At 37.0% G+C, this 17785-nt stretch overlaps 1 protein-coding gene across 4 annotated transcripts in view; it reads right to left on the bottom strand.

Moving 5' to 3' along the window:
• Window positions 1–5252: 5252 nt before the first annotated feature.
• The window catches only part of WDR11 (WD repeat domain 11), a 35495-nt gene continuing 22962 nt past the window's right edge, over window positions 5253–17785 (bottom strand). For all 4 annotated transcript variants that reach the window (XM_021529284.3, XM_021529285.3, XM_021529286.3 and 1 more), the window contains exons 19-29: window positions 16497–16668; window positions 14757–14865; window positions 13982–14044; window positions 12940–13005; window positions 12057–12225; window positions 11724–11819; window positions 11204–11369; window positions 10264–10361; window positions 8765–8910; window positions 7914–7993; window positions 5253–7389 (exon numbers count right to left, since the gene is read on the bottom strand). In XM_021529284.3, the coding sequence (XP_021384959.1) occupies window positions 7232–7389; window positions 7914–7993; window positions 8765–8910; window positions 10264–10361; window positions 11204–11369; window positions 11724–11819; window positions 12057–12225; window positions 12940–13005; window positions 13982–14044; window positions 14757–14865; window positions 16497–16668 (1323 nt within the window). In that variant the 3' untranslated portion in view covers window positions 5253–7231. The remainder of the gene's footprint in view (window positions 7390–7913; window positions 7994–8764; window positions 8911–10263; window positions 10362–11203; window positions 11370–11723; window positions 11820–12056; window positions 12226–12939; window positions 13006–13981; window positions 14045–14756; window positions 14866–16496; window positions 16669–17785) is intronic.

The raw sequence follows: 17785 nt of genomic DNA, 5'->3' as shown, positions 1-17785 counted from the left end.
CTGTTTTTTGGCATTTTTAAAATTTTGTTTTGAGTTTTGTTGTAGAGATCCCCAGCTGCCTTTCAAACATTAAGTCTTTTGCTTTAATAAATGTCCTTCTGTTCCCAAAGCAATTTTCTCCTCAAAAGAAAAGTGGTTGGTGACTAAACCACCAAGGGAAAAAAGTTCATTTAGGAGCCAGGAAGGTAAGATCAAAAGCTGGTTCTTGAAAAAATGACATCTACAGCAGAAAAAACTTGTTTTTTCCTAGGACATGCAAATGCTGGAGCTGAAGCCACACAAAAGAATTACACAGAAAATCCAGACAAGAGTTACAGAGCTCTGGAGAAGCTCAAAGCTTTCTGTAGCTGGTTCTGCACACTACAGAAAACACCAGAGGAACTCGCCTTTTATATAAAGAATGACTAGAGACAGAAAGCAAAAAGGCAGAAAGAGGTGTGTGTGTATAAAAGTTCACAAACAATGCTGGAAAAAAGCATTTCCAAAGGGTCACCAAATTACACCATTGTTCATAAGCCTCTGGTTGGATTCCAAAAGCAGGGGAAAAAAAGATTTACTCAGCAGGGCCATAAATAGGAAACCAGTTTGAAAAAATGACCACACACACAAAAAAAACAAACAAACAAACAAAAAAAAAAAAAAAAAAAAAAAAAAAAAACAGAAAGATGACCTTATTTTGCAACTAAAATTTGTTGCCTGTAGCTTTTTATTAGTTACAGCAAGTGAAATAAAAGCCAGACAAGTCTAATATAACTCTATTATCTCCTGCTACACCAGGGTGAAAAGCAATAACACTGAATTTTTAAAAACCACCTGCTGGCATCTGTTTTGCCCAATGGATAACACAAGCACTCAATAAACCTCTGGAAAGCAGCCACTGAAGCAGAGTTTGCCAGGGGGAACCCTCCTGACCTGCAGCCACTCTTTGCTAAATGAAGTAGCCGTGACAATGACATGGGCAAAAAAAAAAAAAAAGTATTTTCAACTTGGGGATCTGATTTTCAGAAAGAAAACCTTGAAGCTGGGCCAAGGAGTATTTCTCCTCCTTGCCTTCAGCACTGCTGAGTTTGCTGTGCCAGGAACTTTGGCTTTCCCTGCAGCATCTGCCCAGGAGCTGTTCCCTCCCCAGCACAACTCCTGCTTTGGATGCTGCACCTGCAGGGGAGGAGGAGAAAAGGGGAAGGTGGAGGGGTGTGGGAACTCAAAACGTCCCTCAGACATTTTTAGAGGTTCCAAGCCCCAGTCAAAAGCGTTTAAAACCCTAGCAAGCAGCTAGAAATAACCGTAATGTTAAGTTTAAGCCATAGAGTAATTTACCAACTTTACAAGAAAAGCAAAGAGTCACAAAAGTTTAAATATTATTACAAAAATAAATACAAAATAAAAAAATTAATATTATTAAAAGTTTTAACACCTATACAAAAAAGTTTATTTCATACATAAAAGTCAAAAATTTTAAAATAAAAATATCTAAACCTATCCTATCATCCTTCTTTCTTCTTCCTTACCTCCATGTTTTTAATATTAGCATTCACAAATTAGTTTAAAATAAAAAACACCATTTAATATAAATAATAAATATTAAAAATACTATAAACATATAACACATAATATGCCATATAAAAAATAACACCAACCCTAAACAAAAAAACCAAAAAACCCAAAAAACAACAAAAAAAAAATCAAAAATATACATACTTTTACCTAAGCTACTAAACAAACCACAACAACCCAAAAAACAATCTTTCAAATAACTTAGAATAAACAACCATAAAACCAAACAACAAGAAACTACTAAACCTTTCTTTAAAAACATTAATTAAAACCAAAAAAGTTTTCCACCACACAAAACCACCCCACAACCTAAAATAATCTTCAACAGAGGGGGAAGTTTAACCTATGAAAGGGGACCAATAGTTTCAATGAATAGCATGGAAATAAACTTAGTATCACCTAATTGTAATTGCTGCTCAAAGATTTTTCAAGACTGAAATAAATTAAATAATGCAAAAAAAATAAACTAAATAATCACTTACCTTCCGTGGCTGCATTTAAAATGTGCTGCTTCCCTCCTTTGGCGATCCACACTTTTCTTTTTCTTCTAAATCATTACAACCAAGCCAGAAGGCCATTTTAAGTCTCAAAACAAAAACAAACAAAAAACAAACCACACTAATAGCAAGTTAAATGCAAAGAAATTATAGATATTTTTTTAATAACTTTAACAACTAAAATCTAGAGGCTTTATTTCAGCTACATTTGCATCTTTTCTGCTTTTGTTCTGCCAGAGTAGATGGATGAGATGCCAGCAGTAATCCCTCAAAGTGTGCTTATGACTTCCACCTGGATGTTCAATTTTACCCTTTGCAGTATTTCCCCTTTTAATTGGGTATTCCACATCCAGCTCATTACAGCTGGATTTGTTCAGCTGGGCTGAGGAGACAGGAGAGCAAGGGAGAACAGGGTCTCTGCTACAGGAGGCTGGGAGCCTTCTGATAATCAATTCTTTAGAACAGGCTGAGTTTATGTAGTTAGGTTACTGTTACAATTTACAGGAAATCACTTAAATTATCAGGTGGGAGGATGCACTTAGGTAGGAGGGCTTAATTCACCACACATAATAAATACTAGTCAGAAAACAGGCACGTTTCAAGAGGTGGATGTTTTCTGATTAAAGGAGTAAAATAAGAGAGGAAGGAAAGCACTTTGCACATGGGCAGTAAATTCTGACTCTGCCCATCTTTAGGATAGGCAGGATTCAGGTCTGCAGTTTGTACTGTCCTTCCACAGAATAGAACTTCAACGAGTCCAAATCCACCAGTCTGCTTCTAAAAAATTTAATTTTGGGTTTTTAAGGTGTTTCTTTTCCGCTGAAATCAACGGGAATGGACAAAATGCACTTTGCCCGTGAAGGAACTGCGAGATCCCAGCTCCACAAACAATGACAGCACGGCACTAACTCCTGCAATGGGTGTGGAGTTGGGAAAGAATTTGAAATCAGCTTGGGAAATGAACAGATATTGACTTTGCAATTTAATCTTTCAGTACTGCAGCCCTTGGAGAGGTGAGAACAGAGCTCTGCTGAACCCCTCTCTGAATTAGCCTTTATTAAAGCTTTTGCCTTGAGTATCTGCAAACACCTCAGCAGCATCCACCTCCTGGATTTGTTTTGCCATTCTCCCATTCCTACAGAAGCCTCTTAAACACTTCCCCCCATCCTTTCCTCACTCTTATTTTTTCCCCTTCCTTATCTTCAGCGTTTAAGTAGAAACTGAACAATTTACTATGAGAATTCTCAACTCAAAAATATCAGTGGGTCACTATCAGCCTCATTAAAGAATTTTATGTCACTGCTCGGATCTGTGGGTATCAGTTTTTTTACTCTCAACTCATTAATGAATGGTTACATAAATATTAAAGTTGTGATGAATTATTCTGAGAAATAAATAAATAATTATAAAAAAACCTCCAAACCCTACTCTTTTGTAAGCTGTTATTATTCTCCTTCTCCCCAGCAATTAAATTTTAGTTGAACTTTTAGAATACAATTTTAGGCAGTAAGTAATCACCTAAACCAAACCCATTCCCCATTGAAGAGTCAGTGACTGTCCTCATTTTCTGTCTCCAGAGTCAGCTGCACCAAAAATGATCTCTCAGATTATTTGCTCAGACACTCAACATCAACACCCTGGGCCAGGTTTCTTGATGTATAATAAATGCCTCTCTCTGGCTGCAGTGTCTCTAAACTGGCAGACTGCATTTTAATGAAAGCAAATGATAAATAATTTGCAATATAGTACTAATAATTTTTACACTACAATCAAATATTTTATGTAGTCATTTTCCCTAATTATTCCCCCTGAATCAATTCCATGTATATGTGTGTATATAAACACATCCACACAGAATTAAACTGAATTTTTTCAGAAGTACTTCAGAAATTGACCCAAGTTAGGCAATTTTAGACACTGTTGGTCAATATGTTTAATTTACAGACTGCCTTTATTGTGAAGCACAGAATGATCCAATTAAAACTCTAATTAGGGCCTGCCTTTACTGAAGCCAAGCTGAAAGACCATTTTCTACACTTTTCACTGAGAGAATAAGTAAATCCATTATCAGAAAACTGAAATAATTTGGACTTTTTTTTAAAGACCACATCAGGAACTGAAAAGAATTAAGCCCATTTTTAAAATTCAGCTCTGCCAAGAGAGTCCCATGACAATATTCACCGTGAGCTTCCCTCAGGTTGTACAACCACCAGTGGAATGTGAGCACAAAATGGGGAGAGAAACTGCCTGTGGGACTGACTGAGCTCCAGGGATGAACAAATTTCACAAGCTTCACTGAACTGAAGAATATTTATGCATTCCTACAGACTCAATTTTAAGCTTTTGTCTCATTTTGTTTTTTTGTTGTTGATCAGGGAAGGCCAAAATTATTCATATAAAACAATGAGAGGGGTAACCACCACTAATTGTGCTGCAAGATTTTCTCCAACTAGAAGTTCCTCATCTAGACAACCTAAATGCCCAAAAAATTCCTTATTTCCAAAGGTCCTGGCTGGCCTTTTGCAAAAGAATCTTTCAACAGTTACTGAATACTCTGCTCTGCTAATCAAACATTCCACATAATTAATACAAGACTGGTGTTCAAAGACAAATGCATGCAGAATCTCTGTATATTATACAGAATCTCTGTATATTGACCAGCAAACACAATTTTACCATTTCCTCATTGCCAAAGATGGTCAAACACAGGTTCCAGAGTTATGGTTTCACTGCTGACTGAAGCTTCCAAATGCAAAACCATGAAAATACAGACTATAAACCTCTGGGGATACTTGCATAATTCAGTGCTTTGAGGGAGGAATTCTCAAAGGGTTTAAAGGAGTTAAAATGGTATTTATTTTAAAAATTCATTCAGTTCACTTTCTAGGTTGTGAGAAGAGAAAGGGAGGGGGTTTCTTTCATCACTGTGCTTTTCAAAACTCAGGATATGCAGACCGCGTCCTGCTCTAATTTAACCCATACTAATTTTATGTTTGCTGCTAGAGTCTGGGAATTAATACTGCTCAAACACAATGTTTCATTGGAACTAAAATGGGAAATGTGACTCAGATGTACAAAGGAAAATCACTTCCTGTGTTAAACCAGCCCTGAGCATTGTTCTGTCCAGAAGGCAAAATGACAACAGTAGCACAACCAGCACTCAATTCCAATGATGGGCTTGTATTAAATCAAGACACAAGAGAACCTCAAAATATTTTTATTATTGTAATGAGACTGCAATATTATCTAAATAAACTTTTCCATCACTATTACACTATTTTCCTCACGAAGGTTCCAGTTGGGAATGCCACAAAGTATCCTGCAACCTGCACACTTAAAAGTTTATAGAAACATTCAGTATTAAAAGGCCTTTGCAACATGTTGTTGGTTTGTTTTTTTTTTAAACCCTCAGAGTTATAAATCCAAGTGTATACTGAAGTAGATTTATCTCAGAGACCCACTGACAAACAGCTTCAAGGGCTGTCAAAGAACAGGTTTGGGTGTTCTCACAGCTCTGTGGGAGCCTTGTCCACAAGGGCTGCTACAAAAGCAAGATACTGAGCAGAGCTGTAGCAGTCACTGTGAGCCAGAATTCAGGCCACTGCTAATTACAGTTAATTTTGATTAATTCTGCTGCTCACATAATACTTAAGGCAAATTTCCTTGTATACTCACTTTCCCAAGCTAAAGCAACAACATAAGCACAATTCACAATACACTGAACAAAAGGTATTTTAAGGTTATTTATGTAAGATGTGACAAGAACAAAAACAACACATTGCAGTTATAACTCCTACTTTTCTGCTCAGAATGATGAAACTCCCTTTTTCAGTTTCTATTCAAAAAGACTTGAATAGTCTATACTTTCCAATTTTATCAGAAATGTTATTTAAGACTTGAACCAAAAGTTTTCTGGAGCTGGAGATGTCCCAAAGCTGATGGGAGTTCTGAACACATATCCACAAATCCTTGAACAAAAGGAGAATCCAATGTTCTGTTACTGTAAGTAGACAACACAAAAATTACATTCAAATGAGAGATATTTTATAGGATTCTTTTCATGACAACAAACTCAACTTCAGTAGCTCCAACAAGCTGAGAAAAAGAAGAATTTAGGTTTTTAGCCTAAATGCCACAGCCTTGAGGCTGCAAGGGCAGTGTACCACCAGCACCCACTCCTCACTTGTAAAATTTCTCATCAATAATACAAAGAAAAGAGACAGGGATGCATAAATCTGACATTAGAAACAGTAACACAAACAAGAACTGAAATACTGGCAAAAATCAGAAAAGAGGTTTTTGGTGGCATCCTTGTGTATGTGGACCATCAGATATGTCAGCAGAAGTATGTCTTGAAAAAGCCACTGTTTTGGCTTTGCACAATGCTTTTTTCACCTTTTGTTAATCAGACATTCAGTAACACAGCAGAGACTGGGGACAGCACCAGCAGAGTCCTGACCTTGCTGCTCTGGAGGCAAAACCTTCCCCCACCCTTTGACAGGCAGAATTCAGTCCCCAGAGTGTGCAGGGAGTGCACACTTAAAAATAAAATGGAATATAACAATCACTGAACTGGAAAAAGTGATGTTTCATAGACTTCTGGAATGTTAAGAGAACAACATTTGTAAATGAACCTGTTAAAGATTCCATCCCAGGCAGTTATGGAAATGACAATACAATGAATTGATTTAAAATAACAGTAATTTTAAACAAGAGATTGGACTGAAAAAGCCATGATGTTCCAGGATGTTCCATGATGTGCTTTGTGATTTCCATTTATTTTAAAATATATTTATATTTTTACAGTACAGACTAAATCATTTTTACATATAAATACAACAGTATTGAAGTTCTATTAAGATTTGATTTTTAGAAGTAAATGGACCAGACTTTGACACAGGTATAGAAGCCTTTCAGCACATCTTTAAATTTGATTCCTGCTACAATTGAAAAAGTGGAAATATTATTGTATAATTTTATCATCAGCTTCCTTCCTCTCTTGCGAAAGTGCAAACAAATTTAACAAAAAGCAACACCACAGTTCTTAATCCTGACTTCCAACACACTTAACAGTATTTGCTCAAATCCCACAGATCAGCTATTACAGTGATTGAAGAGAAAAGTGTATTTTCACCCAGTGGAATTCCAGTCTGCCAGACAACCTCACAAACACAGAATTCTCACTCCTGTGTCACCTCCTCCTTCGGCTGCTTGAGTTCACTCAGAAGCTCCTTCCCACTTTCTCCTGCTTTGGAGGCAAAGAGAGCAGCTCCCTCCTTAAAGCCCAGGAGCTTCAAGCTTCTGGCATAGTCTGCATACACAGCGTGGATCAATTTATGTAAATGAAGCATTAAGGAAAACACAAATTAATAGCAAAACCGAAAACAATCTGAATCCTTCCCCCATCTTCTTACTCCTTGGCTCTCCCAGGGTGAAAATGCTGAACATTACTACCAAATGTGCTAATCCATTATTTTTCAGACAAGTAAGAAAAAAAAGTTGCTTTAAATCCTCCTTTTCAACTCATATTAGTATTTATAAAGCAACATGCAGAATGCTGTAAACTAAACCAGATACATTTCAGATACGTCTAAGTACCTACCATGCTACAAAGGCATAAATTGTAACAGAAATGTTAATGTCACAAAGATTTTTTCATTCATTAGACCTGAGGTTATCTACATATTAGTGGCATTTTTTATTTACAGGCTGATGACTCCATAGAACAGGATCAGGTAATATTTACATATGCATTAGTTATAGTATATAATACAAAAGTTTGTATAATTGCTCAGCTTTCCAGAACAGCAGGTCAGATGTGAAGATTCAGTGAAGAAAGACAGGATTTCAGAAAAAGGATATTTGTATCATCATTAACTTCAAATGCCCCGTACTTCAGACAGGCTTCTACAAATAAAGCTGCTCTATCAAAGTACCTCATACTGTTGAATGGAAAAAAGAATTTAAAAGAGAATAATTTGTTATTACACAAACCAGAAAAGTATTCGAGGACATCACACCAAAACACTTGCAGAGAGGCTTTCTAAAACTTTTTTAGATCTCCCCTTCTTCCTTGTATGCAGGAATTGACACTTGCTATAAATTTTCCTGAAAGATCAGGGCTGAAATTACTCAGAAAAAATCAGAAAAAATCATAGATACTATAAATCGTTACTGCTTGGTCCATGGGTGCTGGCAATCTTAAAGCCTGTAATAAAATGAAATGCCAATCATTGCCCATAGGTTAAATCTAATTAAAGAAAAGTATGCTTGTGGGAAATGGATTTGTAGAGAATTCTCGAAGTTTCACAGAACGTTCACATAGTATGGAAACTGTGAGATAAGAAATACTGACTAAGAAATGCTATGGAATAGGATAGACATTGTTGAGAGACAAATGGAACTAGAAACAAGTTTTAAAGGATGGTTTTGCAAATAAGATTATATACTTCAGAGAAATATAACAAAAACATTTATAATGTATTGTAATTAGAAAATAGTTGGCTTCTGATTGTGATAGCATGAATTATAATATCTGTATTGTCTCACCCTTCACATGAAACTGAAAATGGAATAAAATATTTTAAAATGCCTCTCAGTTGCCCCATCTCTGGGTCAGAAAAGGGCTTAGTCCAACACATGCGAAAATAGAAACAGATGTCAGAAATAAGTGTGGACAAAAGAAAACACAGCCTGTGCTGCTTCACCTTTACCTGTGTAACATCTCTGCAACTTTTGTGAAGCAGCCAAGAGACAGGAGGACCAGAATGGCCTTGGATTTCTGGTTGACCTGTGGGGAGCAGAGGTGGTCGACCCAGCGGCGCAGCACGTCCGCGCACTCCTCCGAGCCCAGCCGCACCTGCGGGACACAGCGGAGCCTGAGCGAGCTCCCAGCTGCCACAGCCAGCCTCAGCAGTGCTTCCCCGGGGGGAGGAATGAGGTCTGAGCTCCAGTGAGTGCAGAAGGCTAATTAATTACTTTATTAAACTATATTATACTCGAACTATGTACACTAACAAGAACTATCACTAATTAACTAGAAAATGCGTGGCTCTCTCCTGAGAGTCCCGACACACACGTGGATCCAATTGGTCCATGAATCCAAAACACCATCACCAGAATCCAATCAAGCAATCACCTTGGGTAAGCAATCTCCAGACCACATTCCACATGGGCACAAACACAGGAGCAGCAAATGAGATAGGAATTGTTTTGATTCCCTTTTCTCTGCTTCTCTTCAGCTTCTCTTCAGCTTCTCTCAAGAGAAATCCTGAAAAAGCTAAGTCTCTCTCTGTTCAGAGGGCATGTGAATAACCACAACCCCACACTCTGCTCTTGCTGCACTCTGTTTAGGGCAGCATCCTGAGCAGAAGCATCTGAAACCATCAGTTTTTAATAAAAAACTCTGCATGTTACTTGAGTTAATACGGCATTAAGGAAAATCAGATATATCTTGGTATAAAAGCACTTCATTTGGGTCACTCCATTTTTACCTGTGATTAACATAATTTTTGCCCCAAGCTGTTCTAAAGTTTTCCTAAATCAAGAAGTTACTCTTCAACCTTTACTGAAGACCAAAAAGAAAAAAATCTTATTTTTTCTGAAAAGCAGAATCCCCCACTTAGTAAACCTAAAAGTACAACTTTTCCATTCTTTCTTCAGGAAACAAAACAGAAACTTTACTTAAGAGATGCTGAAAAATCCTTACTAACACCTGTCCATTTATAATGTGGAGAATTAAGGCTGTGTCTGGTAGTTTTGCTGTAATTATGGCTGCACACCAAAACAGAGGGTGATGCCAATATATGTGGGTGGTGGTAATTTTGAAATCAGCTCACACACTACATAGAGCTCAGCAAAAAGTCACTGCCCAGTTATTATCCACGCCCAGGAGTGGGTTTTTATAGTTTATTACCAACTTTATACTGCTGCAGCTATATGAACCTTCCCAAACTGCTGAAAAATTAGAAAATGAAGTATTCCAAGTCTTTTAGGCCCCATTGCTGTAATGTGGTCAACAAGGGGACTATGTGGTCAGAAGGCTGAAGAATCTGCCAGCGCTGATTGAATGGACTGGCTTCTCGTAGCTGCATAGTATTTCTAAATGATGTTTCAGTGATTTAGGGAACTTCAGCACCTTCCTTAGCCTTCCTAAGCACAGGTGCTAAGCAGGTGGTTGGTGTTCTCAGCCCAGAAGTGAGGAATTACTCACCTTGGCCAGCCACGCTGCACGGTTCCACTCGCCGTAGGTCTGCAGGTAGCGACAGGCGTCTGCAGCTTTGTCAATCAGACACAGCAGCTGCACCCCCTCTGCAACAGCAACAGGCACTCCACTCAGGAAATCCAAGGAAAAAGAGCTGCTAAGTGTGGGAAAGGATCCCCACATCCTCAGCACATGAAGATGTTGAGACTGCTCTCCATAACGCCAGTTATTGCATCTTCGTTCCGGGCTACAGAGGCCACACAACGCTCTCCTTTATCTTTGTTTTGAACACTAATTTAGGGGTTCACAGGACTTCTCATCATAAAAACATGATGATCTTTGTATATTAAATACATAAGAATTCATGGGAACTTCTTTATTTTCATTTAATGTTGTCTACAGTGCAATTATTAACAATCTAGAGTGGAAAGTAGTTTTTTCCAGGCAAGTACAGACTTTTAACTTTCTCAGCATGTTTGAGTATTTCAGTTATATGGTTCTAACTGAAATAATTCAGTTATGTTTCAGCTTTTGCATTAAGCAAAATTAACCTGTACTTGTAAGAAAACACATATTATGAAAAAAAGTCCTGAATTGAAAAGGAGACTAAATAAGTATTTAATGCTTTGTAACAGGGACACCAAATTTTAGTTAATTCTTTAATTAGAAAAGTGGAAAATACATATTATGTGCAAGCAGCTTCTCTTTGTGAAAACAACTGCTAAAGATTTACTCCAGAAGTAACTTTTCCAGTGAAAATAAATCAAGACAAGTTAGATTCTATAACTCAATTACTGATCATTTTTGTGGTAACTACTCTGTGTAGTGTCTAGTGCAGCACATGAAACATGTAAGATCCATCACAGCAGGATTCACTCCTATTTACACTGGCATCATTAAAAATAATGAAAATTATCAGTTCACAAGCAAAGAGAAAGAGATAATTTACCTGCAAGTTTTCCATTGGCTATCATGTTGGTTGCTACCAGTTTAATGGTGCTTTGGGATGGCCCTGACGAGGTGACAGTTGTGACCAGGCAAGCTTTGAGTGAATCACAGTAATAATGTACATTCTCTGAACTGGTTTCCAGCAGTAGTTGCACTGCTCTGTCAGTCTGGCAAGAGAAAAAAGTGCAGCTTTGACCACAAAATATTCATTTTGTTTAAAAGCCTTTCTATTTTTACCCTTTTTAAGACATGGAACAAATAACAATGGAAGTTATTCTAAAACAGGCTACAGAAATATCTCCCTGTCTAGTAGTGACTAAGATTCTATTTTAATAGGACATTTGCAATAAGGACAGCATTGAAAACTCATTATAAATTTAACATAAGAATGCAAAAACTCTGCACCAGGTTCATACAAGTAGGAAATAATAAATATAGTTAGAAAAAACTTTCCTTAAATAGGCTAAGTACACAAAACAGACAGGGAAGAAGAATAAAAAATTCAAATATTACCCACAAACCTGGCCCAACAGAAGAAGCTGATCAGCGCATTTCCTGGTATGATCATATGTTGATCTCTTCACTTCCTGGAGATTTACCCTTTCCAGCTGGAATTTCTGAACAAAGAAGGAAAAATATTTTAAATGTAAGCCTACCTTAAGAAATAAAACCAGGCTTTTAAAAAATATTTACATATCTTGCCAGTTTTTGGACCAGCCTCTATTTTTAAGTGTGAGGAATGTTTTAATCCAGACTGGTATGTTACTAATAAAAGTGAAATATGTACAGGAAAGTGAGTGTTTATTGTACTGATGACATTCCTATTAAATTTGGTTTTGAACTCTTCGACATACCTGGAAGTAAGAATTTTCACACAGCACATCATAGCATATATCCAGAGGATTAAGCAGCTGCTCTTGAAGGACAGCTGTGTCTGGTTTTGCAGGCTTTTCCTGGCATAAGCTGTGCAAATAGTGGGCAGCAATAGTCCAGAAATGCAGTTCAGATTCGTCCCCATACAGTCTGAGAAGATACAAAGCAGGATGTGAAACAGGCTTGCATTTTTTCATACACCACATAAAATTATATTTCATTTTCTCAAGGACCATGCATTCCTGTGGACAACACAAATACTTTGTGTTATCAGTGGGACAAACTATGAAAGAGGATTATGGAATGATATTCAACAAGGTAAGTTACAACAGCAATTAAACCCCAGGAATGTTCAGCATAGAAATATGTGGAAATTGACATTTATTATTATTTTGCACTTAGTCACTGATATCCTCTTTCAACCACAAAGTTTGGAAACCATCTCTGAATACAGACAGACTAAAATTAATTCAGTTTAGGCAGAGGAACCACACAGAACAAATACACTTGAAATAAACCCCGGGCCCTCCCCTGTTTGTACAGAGCGATTGTGAAGTTCTAAATGACATTTTGGGGCATCAACAACTCAATGTAATGTGGCTGCCAGAACTGCAATTATAAAAGTGCCACCAAAACTGAGGGAAGTTCCTTGTATCCAGCAAGCAAATAAAAGTGTTTCAGTGAGGTAACATTTCCATTTTAGTCCTAAAACCACTCTCTCAAATGAGTAACAAAGTAGTCTGGGGACAGTGCTAAGTTAAAGGACAACTGGGTGAGTTCCTTAACTTTAGCTAATTTCCATGCATTAATAGCATCAAGATTTTCCTAGGAAACATTTCCTGTGTTTATCTGAATCTCTACTACCTGGCAACCAGGAGACATCTCTGCAGGAGAGTAAAATCAGGATCAAGCAGAAGTTTCTTTATGTCACTGCAAAAGACAAAGTGTTAAACAATCTATAAAATGCTGAGCAGGACTGGTTGCTTTTGAACACAACACAAACAAACTGAAAAGATCAACGCCCAAAATACACTATTTCTTTTCTGAAATAAAAAATTGCATTTATGAAAACAATTAAAACAGGAATTATATATGATTTGAAATATAACTGATGTCCAGGGGCAAATGCAGGGGGTCAATCAGGAACTCTTTATCCTTGCAATATAGAGAATCACCACCAGGGTGTATGCAAAGCTGCCAATTAGTCTGCAGTAATTCTACTAATTACAATATTAATTCAGCTACAAATAATCTTGCAGCTATGTAGTCTCACAGCAGAAGGGATGCACATACATGAATTTAGGCTTTCCACAGGTGTTTCAAACGGGATAAAAATAGGTTGTTACCTTTTCCATCCTAGTAAATGAAAGGACAAAAGGAAAAGGGACAAAATGGTCTATTTACTAGCTTTAACTATAATTTTCAAGGTTTAAATTGAATGCCAAAATCTGTTTTCTGTGTAAATACAGCAATGTGCATCAACATTATTCTGGAATTTTATCTTCAACAAAGGATTTCTGGAATTATCTTTTTTTTCCTCACAGCTCAAATATCCTAACAAACCTTGGAGTATTTAAGTAGAAGTGTCCAATGCAGTCTGAACCAGCATAAAGAATGTCTAAATCCCTGAGAAGTACTGCTTAAAACATTCCAAATGCTCACAGGTGAGTTGCAAATCATGTACTGACCCTATCAGCACCTTTAAAGCACCAAGTTTAAAATTACATAAAAATTACAGAAAAAGTAACTTTTTTTTTTAATAAAAACTGTCATTTCTCAGGCATCTTTAATGTACATCATTAGAGAAAAGAATTCTTTCTTCATTAACTGAATTTTCGCAAACTTCAGATATTTTGCCTTCTCAGAATTCCATAGTTTACACAAGTAATAACAGAAAAATTCTTACTTGGACAATGAATTCAACTGCTCTTGAAGAAGGTTTTTAATATTTTCATTCTCTGGATAATCACTGGATTAAAAAAAAAAAAAAAGGACAGAATTATCTGAAATGGAAGAGCACTACTTGTAGGAGAAAAACACAGGCACATACATGGAAACAATCTTTCATATTCTTAGTGTAAGCCATTAATGCAGGACTTTTTATCCAGTTACCAGTTCCAAAACAGCAGTGAAATATTTGGTTTACTCCCATTGAACTTCAGAGTAAATGCCAATCTTTCTATTCCCATTTTTCTTTTTTTCATTAACCATAAAATTAATAAAAATGGCGATGCCCAGAGCATTTTTAAGTGACCATGAGCACAGTCCAGGACACAGAAATGTGCTCCTCTGACAATGTGAATGTGGCTCTCCAAGAGCACAGACAGGTCTATCAGAATATCACTTCCATTTACACTTGAGGAACAACTCTGATGGCTGCATTAACTTCTAGAACAAAAAGAACACAGTTTTTCTCAGAAGTAATATAATGCCATAAAAATATTGCCAGGACTGAAAGCAGACTGCAGCTTTTAACAGCCAAGTGCTACTGAAAGTCAGAAAAAACCTTAAGAGTTTTAGCTATGTGTAACTTTTAGCAATAAATAGTGAGATAATTATAATTTTGATTGTCCCCAAGAGTGAGGAAACTTATACATCCAACAGTTATTTGCACAGAAAGACTAATAAAATCTGTAGGTTTTAAAAAATAATGTTATATATAAAACTATATTTCTTCTTACATGTCCATAATATCTAGAGAATATTTCTCATCCCAAGGCTGATGCAGCAGGAATGCTTTTAAAGCTAATGAAGCCCTTGGAACAAGCAGATAGGGACACCAGACAGGTTCTGAAAGAAAAGGAAGAGATTCATTATCCAGAAAGTCAGAAAATGTACCTCCAGAAAATATACTACAGAAAATGTGTCACAGAAAATGCACCACAGAAAATGGACATCCAAAAATGTACCTCCAGAAAATGTACATCCAATATTCTATCTCCAGAAAATGTACACCAGAGAATGTATTACAGAAAATGTGCACCAGAAAATGCTCCAGCTTGTTTGCAAACACCAGGAAAATAATACATAAAAGTCTTTTCACACACCAAGCACAGGCTGCTGGACATAAAAGCTTTCACTACACTCAAGCAAAAACATTGCATAGAAGGTACAGGCTTATCAACCATGCTCAATTGAGAATTTCAGGATATTCCATAGTGGGTTTAGCCACAGACTCCTGGAATTCACTGTACTGGCTTTGATTATTGCTGTGCAATTATCTGTACAATGATTATTGCTACATAGTGCAAAGTGAGTAAAGCTATGCCATATGTACCATAAAGAATGTTTAGTTTTGCTTTGCCCCCTAATTCCTACAGTACAATACAAGGATTAAACCCCATCATCTGGAAAAGATGGTGGGAAGTTTAATAACATACAAATCATACATCAGGGCTGTCACACAAGTGCAGAAGTCAGTTCAGTATCCAGAACAAGGTGTGGGTGACAGGCAGCAAACGCTACCCAGTGACTGAGGAGTAGAACAAGTACCAAAAGCAGCTCCATCATTAAACATTCACAATTCCCTGTACTTCGTGTGCACTGAGTGATGTAGGACTCTTGCAAATGTGATTTGGCAATTAAAACATTACCACAGAAGGACAGCTCAATCACAGCAGCCTTAGAGCTGGCACAGCCTCATCTCAGTGTGCTTGGCTTTACAACATCCATCTTTATAACTTATTATTGCAGAACACTCCTTTGATAGCAAAAATGGCTGTGATAAATTACATGTTTCCTCAAACAAACCCACACCACAGCTCCCCACATCACAGTTTATTGCATATGTCTTAGAATCTACTGGGTTTTAAGGAAATGTCTTAAGGAAATTGTATGAGTAAAGGTAGGATTGACTCAAAGGGCAACAAGAAGAAGAGTTATTTGGAATACCAGTAATAATAAATACAAAAAAATGTAGTTTCTTTAACTAGTTAAATATTTAAACTTCCTTCTTAGATATATGGCTAAAAAGGTAAATAGCACTAATATTGCTATTTTAAAGGTCAGTTTAAAGAGCAATGAATCAGTCTACAGACACCTGAAAAAATCCCAGAAAATACATTTTTACCCATCAACAAATGTTTCTAAATCATGTAATGAGTATCAGTGATGCAGGTACTGATACCTAATTGATATGTCAATGCTTTTAAAATCAATTTGCTATATATTTGTACAAAAAATGTTCTTATTTTCTTCATTTATATTTAAATTAAGATATCAAAAAGTATGTGCTATTTCGGAGATTAAAAAACTCATGCATATGACTTAAGCATAAAAGATTTAGCTGTATCTATGAAAAGCAGTAGAAAGTAGAAAATCTGCACATCAACTCCCAGTTCTAACAGAAGTGCTGAGCTCCACTTTCCAAAGAGGAGTGCAGAAGTATCAAGCAGTGGGCAGCAAAGATGACATGAGCACACCTATTAAATCCTGCTCATCCATCCTGAAACACGAGGGCTTCATGGACAGGTCCAGCACTCGGATGCATCCATCATCTGATGCCAGCACCACTTTGTCTGACGTGCACCAGTCCACGTCCAGGATCCGGAAATTCACATTCCTCCCACTCCTTAAACTGCTCACCATTTGTACCTGCAAAAGTTCAGTTATTTTTTTATTTTTAGCAGCCTCTCCATCACCCAGTGTGAGGCTGTGTCACACACCCAGGAGGCACAGCAAAAAACTCACCATGAAAGGTGAAGTTAGCCATAAATCATTTCAATAATGGTCTTTTCTGGAGAGTAAGGAATTTAGAAACATTGGAGCAGGGCACATGGTTGCCCTGGAATAATACTATTTCCCAATTTAGGGTTAAGAAAAAAATCCTTCTGAGCATAGTGTACAGCTGCCTTTTTGTTATCTTTTCTAACAGGACAGGATTAGATGTATAATAGAACTGAGACTATAAAATATTACTAGAGATGTTCTGAAAGGCTTTTGACTGAAAATGTGAATTTAATTTTAAATGCTTTCATGTAGGAAATTCCTTTATCCTAGAAAAAAATGAGGGAACAGCTATGGGAGGAGTACCTTGTGGCATCAAAATTATTCAAATGTACTTCAAGGAGAGACTCATTGGGTAATATCCTACTCTACTTATGTAATTCATAGTAGTTGTTCATATCTGCTATCCATTCTTATCATCAGTGGAGTTTCATATTGCACTAATTAAGTGTCTGAGTTTGGAGCTGGTGCTCATTACAAAGTGAACAGGAAAAAAAATTAAAATTCCTCTTTCATACCCTGATACCTTGACCTTATTCCAGGGGCTAAGTTAAAACAGCACCATTGTATTTCCTGAGCCATGGTACTATAATTCCCTGAGAGACCTAAAAGCAAACCCCAGAAGGTTTGTGAACATAACTAGGAAGTTTCTGAGTAAGAAGAGAAGCTAGAGAATGTTAATGAACAGATGTCTGGTTTTCTGGTAGCCCCTAACAAATTACATCTCTTGACCATACACAGAAGAAACCTGCTGTGAAAGCAATCTCCTATCACAGATTAAAGTTTCAGACTGGGGACTCCCCCTTAAATTTTCAAGGTCTGCCTCAAAACCATGGCAAAAGGATGACAAAGAGAATCTCAGACATTGTCAGCTTAAAGAGTGGAAGACTCTTCTCATTGATGCCTTATAGGGAGTAAAAGTCTTGTGAGAAAAGCCACGTGACTTTATCATACAACTGCCAGCAAGAAATCCTGACTCAGTAAA

This window comes from Lonchura striata, chromosome 7 (genome assembly GCF_046129695.1).
Source record: "Lonchura striata isolate bLonStr1 chromosome 7, bLonStr1.mat, whole genome shotgun sequence".
In the NCBI taxonomy this organism is placed as follows: Eukaryota; Metazoa; Chordata; class Aves; order Passeriformes; family Estrildidae; genus Lonchura; species Lonchura striata.
This window is presented reverse-complemented; position numbering and strand designations above follow the sequence as displayed.